This window comes from Haliaeetus leucocephalus, unplaced genomic scaffold, assembly GCF_000737465.1.
Source record: "Haliaeetus leucocephalus isolate CR32 unplaced genomic scaffold, Haliaeetus_leucocephalus-4.0 Scaffold262, whole genome shotgun sequence".
Taxonomy (NCBI): Eukaryota; Metazoa; Chordata; class Aves; order Accipitriformes; family Accipitridae; genus Haliaeetus; species Haliaeetus leucocephalus.
In genome coordinates this window covers 4,096,106-4,112,891 of record NW_010972698.1, presented here as the reverse complement: position 1 = coordinate 4,112,891, position 16,786 = coordinate 4,096,106, and the positions used below count along the sequence as shown (strand labels likewise).

At 44.7% G+C, this 16,786-nt stretch overlaps 1 protein-coding gene across 1 annotated transcript in view; it reads left to right on the top strand.

The window, feature by feature from the left end:
* The window catches only part of NRK (Nik related kinase), a 105,131-nt gene that overhangs the window by 50,688 nt on the left and 37,657 nt on the right, over positions 1-16,786 (top strand). Inside the window, exons 9-15 of the mRNA XM_010569138.1 lie at positions 356-434; positions 1,143-1,318; positions 3,084-3,156; positions 3,570-3,765; positions 4,640-4,804; positions 5,614-5,775; positions 9,271-9,423. Coding sequence (XP_010567440.1) covers positions 356-434; positions 1,143-1,318; positions 3,084-3,156; positions 3,570-3,765; positions 4,640-4,804; positions 5,614-5,775; positions 9,271-9,423 — 1,004 coding nt within the window. The remainder of the gene's footprint in view (positions 1-355; positions 435-1,142; positions 1,319-3,083; positions 3,157-3,569; positions 3,766-4,639; positions 4,805-5,613; positions 5,776-9,270; positions 9,424-16,786) is intronic.

Genomic DNA, 16,786 nt, shown 5'->3' with positions numbered 1-16,786 from the left:
GAAAGGTGAGGTTTTTTATGTCCTTCTGAAGCCTTATATATAAAAAATATGGAGAAAGTTGTACTTGCTCCTGCTATGCAGCCTTTCTTTCAAATCTCTTCTAACTGACAATAACAGCATATTGTCGTGAAAGATTTCCGTGTACTCGGAGACTTTATTTCTTGGCTATAGCGTGAATTTCGTTGACTAACGGTGCGGTTTTGCGGCGGATGCTGTGCTGTTGGAAGTAGGAGTGTTTGTGGAGGACTGTTCCTCTCCGTCAGAAGAACCAGGCTCCTGGGTCAGCGTGGTCAGGCTGTGGGAGGGACGCAGGGGGGGTCGTGCACCCTTCAATAGCTTGTGGTTTCCTTTGCAGCCCTGTGTGACATGCACCCCATGAGAGCGCTCTTCCTCATCCCACGGAACCCACCCCCAAAGTTGAAATCCAGAAAATGGTAAAGAGATGTGTAAAAACTGTATTCTTGCTGCATTGGGCTTAGGAGGATTTTGAGCTCTCTTGTCCGAAGACAATGATCTTGTTAAATCCTACTGTAACCTATGAGGTCTTTCCTAGGCTGTTTCTAGTGCTGGGTTAAGCCACAGGTGCAGGCGTAGTTTACCTTTGGGAAGCAACACCTTTCTTTTGAACTCTGCCTAAACTGTGGCAGTCGTTGCAGTTGCTAAAGTTTGGCACGGGTGGCTGAAATTGCAGTATAGGCGAGGCTTAGGTGGGCTGCTTGGGGTCAGTGCTTTGTCAGAAGACTGCATGGCCGTTGTGGGGCTGATGGCAGTCGCTGTGGCCTACGGACAATTAGCTTGTCTTTTAAACGAAGTGTATAAAAAAAAAATCTTCACCATATCAAAAGGGTGTAAGGGCATTTTTGAAAGAGTTGCACTGACCAGATTGTGGTTTTTTTGTTGATGCGGATGTAAATTCAGGGTAACTCCACTGAGAGGGCAGTTGGGGTGGAATTCCCCATCGTTCACCCTCAGCGCTGTGCTGGTCTCAGGAGGCACACTGGTGGCAAAACTCAAATTGTCTCGCCCAGTTCCAGCGCAAAAGGAAACCTTGCGAAGTTAGTGCTTCCCATTACTCAGGGGTAGTGCTTGGCGCGCAAGTTGAAAAGGATTATTGTTTTCCTCCACTTTTCTGTCTTTTTCAGGTCAAAGAAATTCCTAAACTTTGTCGAAAGCTGCCTTGTAAAAAATTATTTGCATCGTCCGTCCACTGAAACCTTGCTTAAGCATTCTTTCATCCGAGACATGCAGAATGAACGTCAAGTGCGCATCATGCTGAAAGACCACCTGGACAGGACCAGGAAGAAAAAAGGAGAAAAGGGTAATGTGGAAAAAACAAAATAAAAGGTCCTCTTCCAATTTTGGCAGCAGAACACAAGGCAGATGCAACTGAAATACTAGAATGAGGAAGACTGTGAGAAAGTGTTGTCCTTGATAGCGGTGGGGCTGTTTTGGAGATCTCTTTGCCAAAGCCCAGGTTCTTAATGGTGTTTAAGTGCTAAAGTTTTTGGATCCTGACTAACCTGATTCACTGAGAGCAACCCTACTGCTAACGTGAGCGAGGAGTCCAAGTAAAGTCTAGGTCCCTATTTTCTTGAGTATCTAAGTAGTATTCAAGGAGCGTTTCTTAATCTCTTAGTTCATGTGTCTGTCCCTGATCCATTTAATGCACCTGTCTCATCTCCATATAAATTTAGCCTGTGAGTTCTTTGGGGGCAGAAGCGCTCTTTAAGCGTTTTGCAGTGGAGTGCACAAGAGACCTTGACAAGGCCTCCAAGCTCCAGCAAAACACAAACGGATATAGTGAATCATCTACTTCACAGGGTGGCTGAAGAAAAAGAGAGAATCTGAGTTTGTTCCAAATGCTAGTGTTATTCTTCAGAGCAAAACCTGGCAGAAGCAGTGCTGGAGTGGGGATGATACTTGTGTAAATGCCTGTGCACAGCAGACTAAGGGCTGTGCAAAGTCGAGTGAGAGCTGTAGCCTGTTGACCACCGATTTTCCCTGCCCTCTCTCCCCTCTTCTGGATATTTTATACTGGCAGGGGCACTGTGAAGATCATTGACTATGAGGGCAAACTCAGAAAGCACTATGCAGTTGGAAAATGACTTATAAACTCCAAGTATTGATTTGACAACAGGAATATTTGTGCCTAAAATGAAATTGCTGTTGCAATGTAGATTTACTGACTGCAATAGTAGTTGCAAATTCTGCCATCTTTCAGCTATGAATCTCAAAGCACATTCGAATGGAAAGATAGTGAGCTAGAGTTTCTCACAAATGCCCTTGGGGGGGCAGGGAAATGCAATGATAACAATCACTTCTTGATAGATAGTTATATTTTGACCTGCAAAGTGCTGTTTTTAATCAAAGCTCCCCTGAAAGGGAGAACAGTGTGAAACTACCAAACTATAAGCTTCAAAATAGTGACTTAAAAAAAAATAGGTCCCACTTCAGCATGCCATATAGCCAGCAATGGAGAGTAGGACCAGTTTGAAATTATCCTTTAAAAGCTGCCTTCATGTTAGTCTGGAAGAGAACTTGAAAAGTGTGGGTCAGCTTCTTCTGAACCGCTGTGCTAAAACTAGCATTAATTTATTATCCCTGTTTCTTTTTTTAATTATTCACTTTAATACAAAAGGAAACCTGGATTTACTGAAGTCTTCAGCTTAGCCATAAAATAGGTATACAGTAGCAGAGAAGGGAAGTACAAGTCTTACGTCCTATCTAAATTTCTTTCTGAAGAACCCCTCTGCTGGTGTTGTTATGGGGGTTGGATTTCTCTGTGGGTTTAGCCTAATTTATTTCAGATCATGGTAATAGGTTAGTTTTGCAAAACTAATACAGTCAGTCAAGGGAAAAGGTGAGAGTGTGTAAAGGGGCTGCCCTGAAACATTATCTGAACTAGATTTTGAATTATGTACGTGGATATCTTACGTCCCCTCAGTCTCCCAGTGCAACCTGTGGCTTTGAAATTCCTGCTGAGCTGCATGTAGTTCAGGTTGAGTGCTCAGAAACAAAGTTCAAGATCGTGTCTTAAATAACAGCATCCTCCTCTGGGGTTTGTTTATTGTTCTCTTTTTTAGAAGAAACGGATTATGATTACAGTGGAAGTGAGGAGGAAGATGATGAGCTGAATGAAGATGAAGGAGAACCAAGGTTAATTTTATTACTGGAATAGAAACTTTGACTGCCCAGGCTGTTCCCATTGAAGGCAGCCCTCCTTAGTCAGAATGGCTTTCTTAACCTGCTCTGAATCCCTTATCTCCTGTATCCCCTCTGGTAGCTTTAACTGTTTCATAGCTACCAAATACAACTGCTGAGTATAAGATGTCTGTAATAAGCTGCTGCTTAGTTCCCCTGCACTAGGGAGGAAACTCTCAAATGAAGGACCCAGTAATCAGCTTCAGGCTGTTTTGTAGCACAGTAAGTGCAGATGCATAGTCAACGTGCCAGAGATTTATCTGAACATCTTAATTTGCTAACGCAGGACAACAAGCAATTCCCCATGCGCCTTGTATTCTCTCTTTAATATTATGTTTAGTCATGTAGAAACCTTCTCTTTGTTTCAGCTCCATAGTTAATCTCCCGGGGGAGTCAACTCTCCGCCGTGAATTTCTGAGGCTGCAGCAGGAGAACAAAAACCGTTCTGACCCTCATCGCCAGCAGCAGCAGCTGAAGGACCAGGAGAAATACAAGAAGCAGTTGCTGACAGAGCGGCAGAAACGGATCGAGCAGCAGAAAGAGCAGAGGAGGCGGCTGGAGGATGTAGGGACTGGCTTGTATTGTTGTTCCACGTCTCATCACAAATAAAAAATGTGCCTGTAGAGAGTAGGCTTTGAAAGGCAAGAAGGCTGTGTTAAATTGTCAGCGCAACCTGGATTGTAGTCTTTAGCCTTGGGAGAACTGTGTCACTTTTCAACACAATGATTTTAAGTTATTTTAAATGGGCTCTGTCCTTTTCCTGCTGACAACCTGCCCTGAGCTTTGGGAGCAGAAGAGGAAGGGCATTTTGCTTGAGTGAGTTTGGTGGTGGAAGCCCAGGCAGACGGGGTGAGAGATCCCAATTTCTTTCTCATGCGAGTTGGCCAATTTGGAGTCTGTTTGACCCAGAGTCCTGGTCCTGCTTCTGTTTTAAGATGTTAAAAGATAGCTGCTGCCTTTTCAGCTGTCTGACACGCTATGGTATTGGAGGCATTGCTAAATCACCAACGTGTCTCTTCTCATGAGTATCTGTCGAAATTCAAGCATTGTGCAAACGTTCCGGAGCTGGCGTTTGTGAAGCATAGTGCTGCTCCAGCAAAATGGGGGGACTCTGGAAAAACCCTTCCTTCTGAAAATGATGGGAAGACATTTGTCATTAGGTTAGCTGCCAGCCATCACAGAGATCTCGCGTGCCTGCTTAAATGAACGGCAAATCTGCCCTCGGCTGCCAAAAGGGCAAAAGTTTCACTTCACGGTTGGCAGTCATTGTGGTGGCAGCTTGTGGCTGTCTGCTTCTGCTGTGCAGTGTATTGGGTATCCCCTAATAGTGGCTGCATAGCAGGAAATGGGCTTTGTGATTAATGAACACTGGCATAAGTAATTGGTGGGTACAAAAGTAAAGTAAAATAAGCAATGTTATTCCCTGGCTCTCTTCCAGCATCAGAGGCGAGAGCAGGAGCTACGAAGGCAGCAGGAGTGTGAGCAGAGGTGGCCAGAGGCTAAAGCTGTTCAGAGGAAAGAGGAGAGATGTAAAGAGGACAAAAGGGCTGTGGAAGATGAACGATTCATAGCAGATGGACAGAGGAAATCAGAAAAGAAGCAGGTATGAAAAGAGTGTTTACTGACAGCAATTCACAGCTCCCTGTTCCTGTAGCTGCTGTCTTTCTCAGTTCCCTGAGGGTGTTCCCATTCTCTGAGTCACAGACCAGAGAGAGACTTTTTTAATGCATTTACTGCCTCTTGGTCTCAGATTCAGCCTTCTTTCCAGTTAACTTACTTGTTACTGAGTCATCCTCCTTATCTACAGCAATGACACTGCCTCTCCCACTTCTGTCCCTGCTGTTTCTCCATGCTGAAATGGTCTTCAATCACTTCAATCTGATGTAAAATATCTTCACCCTGAAAGCTTCCAGCATCAGCTCAACCTAAGCTTAAATCTCCAGTCTCCAGTTTCTGTTTGGGTTGTAACCAGGACCGTTTCTTTTTCACAAATAAAAATGGAGCAGAGGTTAATTTTAATGCTGAAGTCTCCTTGTCAAGTCTGGCACGTTGGCCACAATGTTTTTCTAATGTTTCAGCAGCAAACTGATTTGTAATCAAACAGAAGCATGGAGTGTTTGATTAAAGCCATCTGGTTTTAGGAAAAGTAAAAAGAAAAAATAAAATTTTCTGACGTGCTGTCTCAAAAGCCAAGTGAGACAAGGGAAGAGATTCTTTTGACTCCCCTTGTATCACAAGCACAGAGTGTTTGGGGTCACTTTATGCTTCCTATTGCTTGGGGTTGTGGCTCTTCTGTCAGCCCTGCTGGAATTGTGCTCGCTTTGTTCTGTGAAAAGCCAGTATTTCCAGCAGTCAGCTTGGTTGTCCTCCAAGGCATTGGTCTCTCTGAGGTTCATCACTCTTTGCTTTCAGAAGGTGGAAGATGTGCAGCACAACAGGAAGGTGCATCGAACTCTCCCCAAAGATCAGACACAGCTGCTGTCTCTCCAGCATGACCACAAGCAGAAGAAAAAGGAGCCTTCCAAGAGTTCAAATTCAGCAGCGCATCCTCCATCAAGCAGCACAAGCAAAGAGGTACTGTCTCAGCCAATGTAGCATTTTGGTGCTTTGCAGTTTATGATGCTGTGGTAATGCTGAAGCAGAGAACAGACTGATCTTTAAATCTAAATCTGGAGCTTGACCTGTGTCTTCCTACACACTTATGCTGCAGTAAAGCCTTTGGTTTCCATTAATGTAGAGGGTAAGGGAAAGGAAAGGTTGCTCTGTCACTTCTACTCGAGTTCAGAGAAGGGTCTGACTGGTGAATGGGGAAACAAGGTCCTTCTGGTCAACCAAGTGTCATTCCCTTGTCTTCCAAAGAGGAATGAATTAAGGTAATATTATCTGAGGTTTAACAGATGTCTTTGCTTGATGTTAGGGTTCACAAAATTGACCCAGACACAGAATGGCATCATGTCTCCCAAGCACAGATTTCTGTCCCCCATGTCAGGCTGTGATGCCTTTTATTGTTCTCTGTCTCCCAGGATTTTAGGCAGATAAGATTTGATGGATCAGGGGTAGCCACATATAGTCCTTGATTAAGAGTTGTAATCCATTTCACTCTTTTGCTAACCCTGAGAGTATTTCTGCCCACCAACTTATTCTGCTGACTGTTACCATACAGTGAAAAGCTATAGGTCTCATCATTCCTAGCACACTTATTTTTCTTTTTGGTGTAACCCTGATTTTTGAGCCCAGTTCTACAGGTGGTGCGGTTTGTTGTGTTACTAAAGTCTGGGACGATGTCAAAAATCTCAGCAGCTCACAGGTGCCTCCTCAGGTGGCTGTGTCTAAGTAGAATAGTGGATGTGATGCATTCATGGCAAAGCATCTTCCCAAAATACCCAAGCAAAGGCATGAGGAGAGCTCATGCACATGTATGTAGGAGGAATGCGGAGTGCTGCTTCTTAACATCTTGCTGCAGGCTTTAAGTGCCCTCTTTGTCACCTCTGTGTGTGTGTGTGCATGTGTGTGTGCATGCTGCAACTGGTTCCCTTAACTGAATTTTTCTATATTGATAAACAATTCAATGAAACTGCTAGTATTATTGAAATGCTGAATTTTTGTAACTGAATAGAGTCTGCAAACAGCTAAGCAACAATATGAAATCAGGAAAACAAAAGATATTAAGCTCCTTCTTAGAGTAGCAGTTTATGAAAACAAGAGAATAATTCTGTTTGAAGTACAACTTAACTGTCAAAAACCCAAATGGCCTAGCTCCAAGGGCTTTATTGCGTTGACTGATAAAACAAATCATTACTGAAATTTGAATGAACTCCTCTTGAAATCAGTATTTGTCTGATGGTGGAGGGCTGGGTCTTATTCCAGCTGGGGAACAAATTGGGTGTGGACAGTGAAGTAAGCTGCTTTTGGTAAATACAGAATATCAAAGTCAATAGAAATGCTTTGCCTTTGCTAGGCTGTTGGTGGGTAGGGAGAAAATGCAAGTCCCTTGAGTTAATTTAACTTTCTTTTCTGCTTTGTTGTAGTTAGAAGTCAAAAGAACTGCAGAAAGTCAGCTTAGATGCTCATCTCTGGTTTTGGCATGTGTTTTGTAAATGAACCCGTTGTAGCAGAATGAAAGGTATTATGAAATTTAGTGTGCAGTCACTGTTAACTTTTAATTTAGTGGTGAAATAAAATATCACTAGTTGCAGATAAAGTGCTGCCTGCCTTTTAGGTTCACAGGACGAGGCTCTTGTCGTTATGGCTACCATAATGTACTCTAGTTTTAAGGACAAATTATTTTACAATATTACTTATTTAATCTCAGAACTTCTTGGGAGTCACATATCCTTCCACTGAAATCATACTTAGTGGAACAGGGTTGCGTTTTTTGATGAAGTTTGAGACTTCATAATTATGTCAGCAGTCATAATTGTTCACAACAATTTAAAAACACGTTAAAGTTTTGACTTATTAACAGTGATAACTCAGTGCATTTGTTCTTGTTGATATTGATCTTTCCCAGTTTATTAGCCAAAGAGATGCTAGTTTCTCTGTGGGGAGGGGTCTACGTGGCAATAGAGATAGCCTACTCAAGAACGAGTTTGTCTGCATACTTTTTAGGGCTCAGTGGCATTTGCAGGACCAATTGTTGATTTACAAAACCTCTCCAGAATTATTGTTGCATTGAGGCATTAAAAGCAACCAACCAACCCTAAAGCCTTCCAAAGCCTCAAGTTTAATGTTTGGGGCCACAGAACCCTTTCTTGGGCGTTCCTTGTCTTTGCCATTGCATCCATCCTGCCGTAGGCAGGTCAGGGTGGATTTCTCCTGGTGTGTGTGGATGGGAGCTCACTCCATGCTCTGTCGGGTCCCTCTGGCACCGGAGCTAATGAGCTGAGAGGTCAGGACTCCTCGTCAGGCTCGACGCTGCACTAGTTCAGTGCCTGGTTAGGGGCTGGCGTCAGTTCTGGGAGCCCAAAGTGTTGGCTGCACGAGTTTGCATCTGGATCGTAATATATTGCATGCAAGCACCCTTTGTGCACAGAGGTGGTAGGTATATTATCATATCTAGTTTTTACATTTTCTTTCTTGCTTCTGGTAAAATTTGCCTTTCGTTATTAGGAGTTGCAAGTAATGAAAATCTGGCCTCAAGAGAAGTATAACAATCGAGTTCACTGGGGCTAGAATTTCATGGTATTTGGCTGTGGTTGCTTGTTTTAATAAATTTTTTTTTGTGGGTTTTTTTTTTGGTGTTCTTTTTTTCCCCAGTCGAGATGTGTGAGACTAAGTGGAATAATTTTCCATCTCCTCAGCAGTTTCCTAGGCTGTGTTAAGAATATGCTTACCTTTCTGACACAGGCACAGACATCCAGATATAGTGAGAGATACCATTAAGAACGCCCACCCAGGCACACATAACTGGGTGGTTTTATGGCATTAATGTCTAGTTTACTGTATAGAGCTGTTTCCAGGGTGCTGAATTGGAGGATATGCTAAAGATTTACACTAGAGTATGGGAATTAGTCACGTTGAATGAAACTGGAAAGAGTAGTGGGGTCAAAACCATAGGATGAAGAGTTCTGTAATGACCAATGCCCTTGGGAAATTAAAAGGACCTTTGTTCCTTCTAGATCACGTTCCTCAGTCTTTTCCATAGTGCAAGTAACATACCAAAAAATAGACTGTTAGAAGTGTTTTAAAGTAGAAAGCAACATGCAGTAATGTCAACGTTGTAGAAGGGGGTAATAAATGCACAGCAAAACAGGCTGCTTGTTGTCAAAGATAAGTAAATGCAGACAGATGATTCCTCCCAGCTAAAATCCCAGCCTGCAGCAAATGGGGTGGCCTAGAATACAGCAGATGGCAACTCAGGCCCTTTTCCTTGCTGCAGTTTAGAAACTTGATGGAAAAGGAAGGGTTGCAACTGGAGAGGCAATAACGGTTCCTGTTGAGCCAGGGCTGACCTCTCCCCGATGGGGAGGTCCATCAGAGTCGGTGCACGCTGTGCTGCTCTTGGAGCAGATCCAGGCTGCAAAGCCTGAGGCTCAGCGTGCAACATGCTGCTGCTTTTCTCCTTCTCAGGCCGAGGACCGAAAAAAGAAAAGTGACAGCATCCAGCCTTCCCTCCAATGGCCAGCGGTGCTGGGGCACGAAGCCATGCCACACGCCAGGATGGGATCTGGCAGCAGTTCCAGCCCTTGCACCCCTGCGCCACAGAGAGCCATGTTAGTACAGGTACGGTACCGCTGCCCCAGATGGGGAGGAGAGAGCGTGGATGGTTCCGAAGCAGAACAGCGCATTGGAAACCTGATTCCCTTTGCTCCTGGCACAAACGACCGAGGCCTGTGCAAAGCGGCTCAGAGGTTTTTAGTGCCAACACATGCTGCTAAGTTCTATGTAGAATTATACTTAGGCGCTGCAGATCGAGGTTAGATAACAGTTATTTTTATATACTTGATGCCTCATTGCTGATTCCGTAATATTACTCTTAGACGTTTCAGAGAAAGCCTGAGTGACTGCGCTGTTGCAGTCCCTGGATGATGTATTATTTATATGGCACCGTAAATATATGTGGCACTTTACAAAACAAGTCCAAAGCCAGAATTTTTATCCCTGAAGACCATATAAACAAGCAAGATAGTTTGTGATCTTATGAAATAATCTAGAAGTATATGGAGATGCAATAAGGACCAATGCAGAGTCCGATTTTGCCTGTGAATAGAGCCCAGAAGGTCTGTGACTTGAAAAAAATTCAGTATTAGAGGTAGAAGTGGTACTTAAACAGTTAGCTGTATAGTGAAAGCACTCTGATAAAGTTCTGCATTGGAATCTTCCTCTCAAAACATTTTAGCTCCTGCTATTTCTACTAGTTCTGAGAGAGGTGATTCAGGGTTCTCGCAGTGTGCCCAAAAACTCAGCTGCCTTTCAACATCCTAGTCTTTCACAGTGTATTAAATAGCAGCTTAGACTGCAGTTACTTTTACTTTTTTCTCCAGCCTTTTGTGAAGGGACTGTAAGCTTGTGTGAGCAAGAGAAAAACAAGACAGCAAGTAGAAATGGAATAAACTACTCTAAGTGTAAGGCCAGCTCATTTAAGCTGGAAATCTCCACTTGCTTTGAAAACATGCAGTGGCAGGAATAATCTTACTGCCTTTACAGTTCCCCACAGCACTTCATTTGTACATTCATTCATCCCCTCAACGAGGATATACAGTCATACCACTTGTTTTATTCGTGGCAGCTGTCAGTTTGTGCTGGACTCCTGGATGGATGGGTGGATGTACAGCTTCTGATCCGTCTCTCCAGTTGCTTCTGTGGGATTTAGCTAGTGGCACCCACCGCAGGGTGGGAATCAGATCAGGCTCAGGTGTTGTTTGTGTGCTGCTGTGGCATCTTGTGGCCTCTTTTCCTTGTGCATTGGATCTTGGAGTCAAAGGGGGAAGGAAGATCAGACAGCAGAGGAGGATGGGTTATTAGTTTCAGCTCAGCTGCTTTCAGAGCATGTCATGCTGCCTCACCACTGAGCCCTAGCAGCAGGGTGGGCACATGTACTTCGTTGAGGCTACTTGCGATTATGGATTATTACTATGAGATTTGGTTGTATTATCCCAAGCTTTTCTTAAGCTCATTGCTGGCCACTGAAATCTTGCTTGGTGTGAGCTTCTGGTGAACATCCTGCATGAAAGACTGCAGAATCACAGAATAGTTTGGGTTGGAAGGGACCTTTAAAGGTCATCTAGTCCAACCCCCCTGCAACGAGCAAGGACATCTTCAACCAGGTTGCTCAGAGCCCCGTCCAACCTGACCTTTAATGTTTCCAGGGATGGGGCATCTACCACCTCTCTGGGCAACCTGTACCAGCGTTTCACCACCCTCAGCATAAAAAATTTCTTCCTTATATCTAGTCTGAATCTACCCTCCTTTAGTTTAAAGCCATCACCCCTTGTCCTAGTGCTACAGGCCCTATTAAAAAGTTTGTCATCGTCTTTCTTTAAGCGCCCTTTATGTACTGAAAGGCTGCAGTAAGGTCTTGCTGGAGCCTTCTCTTTTCCAGGCTGAACAACCCCAACTCTCAGCCTATCCTCATAGGAGAGGTGCTCCAGCCCCCTGATCATCTTCGTAGCCCTCCTCTGGACCTGCTCGAGCAGGTCCACGTCTTTCTCACGCTGGGGGCCCCAGAGCTGAACACAGTACTCCAGGTGGGGTCTCACGAGAACAGCGCAGAGGGACAGAATCCCCTCCCTCGACCTGCTGGCCACACTTCTTCTGATGCAGCCCAGGGTACAGTTGGCTTTCTGGGCTGTGAGCACACATTGCCGGCTCACGTCCAGGTTTCCATTCACCAGCACCCCCAAGTCCTTCTCCTCAGGGCTGCTCTCAATCCCTTCATCCCCCAGCCTGTATTGATACTGGGGGTTGTGCCAACCCCAGTGCAGGACCTCGCACCTGGCCTTGTTGAACTTCATCAGGTTCATATGGGCCCACCTCTCAAGGCTGTCCAGGTCCTTCTGGATGGCATCCTGTCCCTCAGGTGTGTCAGCTGCACCACTCAGCTTGGTGTCATCTGCAAACTTGCTGAGGGTGCACTCAATCCCACTGTCTATGTCACTGATGAAGATACTAAACAGTTCTGGTCCCGATATGGGACCCCCGAGGGACACCACTCGTCACTGATCTCCATCTGGACATTGAGCCATTGACCACTACTCTCTGGATGCACCCGTCCAGCCAATTCCTCATCCACTGAACAGTCCATCCATCAAATCTATATCTCTCCAATTTAGAGAAAAGGATATTGTGGGGGACGATGTCAAACGGCTTACAGAAGTCCAGATAGATGACATCTGTAGCTCTTTCCTTGTCCACTGATGTAGTCACTCCATTCTAGAAGGCCAGTAGGTTGGTCAGGCAGGACTTGCCCTTGGTGAAGCCATGCTGGCTGTCCTGAATCATCTCCCTGTCCTCCATGTGCCTTACCATAGCTTCTAGGAAGATCTGTTCCATGGTCGTCCCAGGCACAGAGGTGAGGCTGACGGGTGGGTAGTTCCCAGGGTCCTCCTTTCTACCCCTTGTAAAAATGGGTGCAATGTTTCCAGTCACCAGGGACCTCACCTGACTGCCATGACTTTTCAAATATTGTGGAGAATGGCTTGGCAACTTCATCAGCCAATTCCCTGAGGACTCTGGGATGCATCTCATCAGGTCCCATAGACTTATGTATGTTCAGGTTCCTCAGGTGATCTCAAACCGGATCTTCTCTTACAGTGGGAGGGACTTTTCTCCCCCAGTCCCTGTCTTGCAGTCCATCCACTGAACAGGTGTGGGAAGAGAGGTTGCACATGAAGACTGAGGCAACAAAGCTGCTGAGTACCTCAGCCTTCTCCTCGTCCATTGTTACCAGTTTGCCACTCTCGTTCCTCAGGGTGGGTACGCTTTCTTTGACCTTCCTTTTCTGTCTGACATACCTGTAGAAGCCTTTCTTATTATTCTTTGCGTTCCTTGCCAAGTTCAGCTCCAGCCATGCCTTGGCCTTCCTGACGCCATCCCTACACAACCAGGCAGCGTCCCTATACTCCTGCCTGGATACCTGTCCCTGCTTCCACTGCCTGTACATTTCCTTCTTGTCCTTTAGTTTGACCAGCAGGTCTCGACTCATCCATGCCCGTCTCTTGCCTTCCTTTCCTGATTTCTTACAGCTGTGGACTGAGAGCTTTTGCACTCTGTGGAAGGTGTCCTTAAAGATCTGCCAGCTCTGTTCTGCTCCCTTGTCCCTGAGGGCAGTTTCCCAGGGGTTCCCATTGACTAACTCCTTCAACAGCTGGAAGTTTGCTTTCCTAAAATTCAGGGTCCTGACTTTACTCTCCCCATATCCCTCAGGACTGCAAACTCCACCTGTACACATCATCACCGCAGCCCAGACTGCTTCCAATCTTGATGTCACCAATTAGCTCACTTGCCTTGGTGACCATCAGGTCCAGTATTGCATCCCCTCTGGTAGGGCTGTCTATTACCTGGCTTAACAGCTTATCCTCGATGCACTCCAGGAGTCTCCTGGATTGCCTACAGCTCGCCGTGCTACTTTTCCAGCAGATGTTGGGGTGGTTGAAGTCCCGCAGCACAATATGGACAGTGCCTTGAAAAGCAAGTTGTGGAAGTGCCTTAAAAATCATGCCCTCGTTAGCAGCTCCGTACACTGGCCATGTGAAGCTCAGGATGTCCGAAGTCAGCATTCCTCATAGCATCATTCTCATGTTCTGCCTTTTTCTCAGGGTGTGCTTCACAAAGCATGCCACAGCTCTTCCTTCCCCAAGAGCCAGGGTCCTTGCGGATCAGGCTCCCTGGCTCAGCTCTCCCCATCCTTCTGCTTCTGTTTATGCCCTGGAGCGAGTCTGTGAGAGGCAGATAATAGCTGGCTGTTAGCATCTTTAAGTCAAAGGCTTCTTGTGCCTTTCCTGTTCAGGCTGCTGTTTGGTGATGATGGAAAAATCACCATTAGAGAGCTGTTGGGAGAGGAAAGGCCCCATTTCACCTGATAGCTTTTACCTGGGAAAATATCTGTTTATCTTCTTGCAGCCTTTTTTCCAGGGCCTGTTTGTCATTTCATATTGTAACCGGGCTGAGTTGATGGCCTGGCTTGTAGCATCAAATCTCTGGAGAGCTGTTGCAAGGTCTACAAGAAGGGCATTTGTATCTTAGCCTTGGATAGAGGCTGGCAGCTTCCTTGAGGCGAATATTTCAGCCCTGCAATAGAAGTGGGAGACTCCATAGCTCATTGCAGGGCGTTTGGGGTTCTGCAGGAGCACAGTGGCTGTGCAGAGGATGGTCCTGCCCTGTTAAAATGCCACTCCTGGGATGAAAGGAGCTACGTTCTAGGCTGGCTGCGTCCCCTCGGACAAGTCGCTTCGTTCCTTTGCACCCTGTCAGTGCTTCCCTGGTTGGTGGTACTTCTTCCAGCTGCCGAGGGGAGTGGTGAGGAGTGAAGCAGTATTTACCAACCTCTTTCACATTCCTTGATGGAAACTACACTATAAAAATTATATGCAGTTTAAAGTGATGGTGTTACTTAAGGGTAATAGCAGCAAGCGATACACAGTTGTTACCGTGTGATTTCACTCCCTGCTGGTAGCTGCCCTGTTGCCCACTCCCAGGTCAGTGCTCTGGCTGGTAGAAAACGTGTGGACGGGGAGAAGCCAATCTGTACTCTTGCCTGCTGTGTTAGCCTGGAGACCAGATGAACTTCAATGGGTAATTTATAAACCGTCTGAAGGGTTGTGTTTCCTTTTGCTGGTTGGTAGCAGCTGCTGATGCTAGTAGGGGCATGTTTGGATATGCCGCCTGCATTAACTGTATGAAGTGTTAAGGCAATAGGAGTGATGGGCAAGTTAGTCACCTGGAGATTAAAAGATTCACAGCAATATGCTTGTGACGTTTGCAACGTGGGTGCTTTGTTGATTTAAAATAAAAGTGAACTGCGGAGTTAAAATGCAAGCTGAATTCATCACAGATGTCTGTGCTAAAGAACTTCCAGGTTTGTCAGAGAGGGATCGTCTGTCATCACTGCTCTGCTCAGACAAAAGTGACTTCTTTTTTAAGTGATAATATTGTGTGAAATTTTGTGGCACATCCTGGTTGCCCAAATCTCTCTCACTGGAAATCTTAACATAGCCCCTGAGATGCAGGGAGCATGATTTCTCAGTGTCTTGTATCCTATCTGTCTGGTAATGGAAATGTGAGATATTACCAGATCAGCCTGTACCGTTTCTACCTGGTTTGTGTTTGCTGCAGCGCGGTAGCAGGTCTGGCTCTGGTTGTGCTGGTGTGGGATGAGCGGTTCTGGGCTACCAGCAGAATTTCACAGAGATTTCTTGAACAAAGTCACAGAGTCTGATTTTCTGCCCCGCGTCTCCTGCCGCCTGAGTAGTGGAGGAATTTAGCTTACATCTGAAATGAACTCCATTTTTTAATTAACTCTGTGGTTTTACTGTAGGATTTGCTAGCTAGATCTCCTCTATTGTCTGGAGTAATGTGGCTGAAACAGAACAAGAAAGCTAACGATATTAGAAGAAATAGCTGTGCACTAGGTCATGGATTGACCCAGTATCCCAGAGCAGATCTGCTTAGAATTTTAAGAAAATCCTTTTCCTTATGCTGTTTTATAACAACACTTGCACTTATCTAGCCCCTGTGTGTAGATTCAGTTCAAATTAGTAACTTAGGCATCCTCCAAAAAGCAGTGCAGCCTGTCTTTTTAAGACTTCTTGCTCCTAAATCTTTTTAAACTAACTCTAGTAATCAGTCTTTTGTACTGTATCACCTTATGTTATAATTTCAGGGACCAAAGGGTCATTTTCCTTAGCTCTGTTAGGTGTGCCTTTATGGTTTGAAGACACGTAGTAGGTAGTACTTTGTCTACCAGTGCTTTCTGTGCATGAGAGGAGCTGCTGTTCTTTCAGTATTACTTACAATAAAAACGATTTAAGGCTCAAGTCTCAGTAGTTTAGAATCATTGTTAGATTTTTAAATTTTTTTTCCCCCCATACAAATTATTTTATCTGTAAAACCTCAGGGGAATATCAAACACTATGATTTTGGGGGTTATCCGAGACATTTTTGGCTTGCTGTGGAATTGCAAGGTCTTGTAGGTCCTACAGAAATCATCCCAAAAGCAGGTGTCACTTCTTGGCTTTATGTGGAACTGGTGTACTGGTCTCTCTCTGCCTGAAGAATGTATGTGGGTACCATCTACAGAGTTTGGATTCACCCAGTCACTTATATCATGATTCAGCAAAGCTCATCCAAGCTTTTAAGTACAGTTTACTGGTAGTCTGCAGGGCTTAAAAGCTGGAATTTAGGAAGAAATGTAAGTATCTTGTTGAAAAAGTGGCAAGGAAAAAACCAAAATATTCCTATATTCTGATAATAATACACTTGCTATAAAGCCCATTTCTATACCCACGATGAATCATTTCAGGGGAGCACTTTGCTGTTGAGATAATTCTGGTTAACTAAAAACTATTATTAGTGACAATCATGTTGGACAAAAAAGTAATTTTGACAAAATGAAAGGACATGGATCATGAGGTGTTATAACTGCTGAAAAAGCTATTTTCTGTGAAGGGAGTCAACAGAACATATTGTCCCAAAAAGTCAGAAAAAGCACCTCAATATTTAACTAGGTGAACTTCTCAGGACTGTTTTTTGACAGCTGACGTTGTCATGCTGGTCTGCGAGGTTGTGATTGGACGTTTGAATGGATGTTTGGCATCTTTAACTAGTTTTACAATTACTACCTGTCAATATTTAAGTGATTTTGAACATTGTTCCTGTGAAATAATTAATCTTGCAGAGTTATAGGGAGTTCATAATCATCTTATATTATTGAAAGGCTGTGCACAGTTCTCAGTTACTGTATTTTACTTTTTAAGACTGAGGAACTGGAGAATTTTATGGACTTGGGCTGATAAACCAATAAAATATGCCTCTGAGTCATTCCTTGGGGAAACTGAACTGCAGCCGCCTCTGCTCTGAATTACAATAACTCAGTTGGGCACAAGAGTTTGAACTTTGACTCGGACAAAAACTGCTAGGCCTGCAGGCG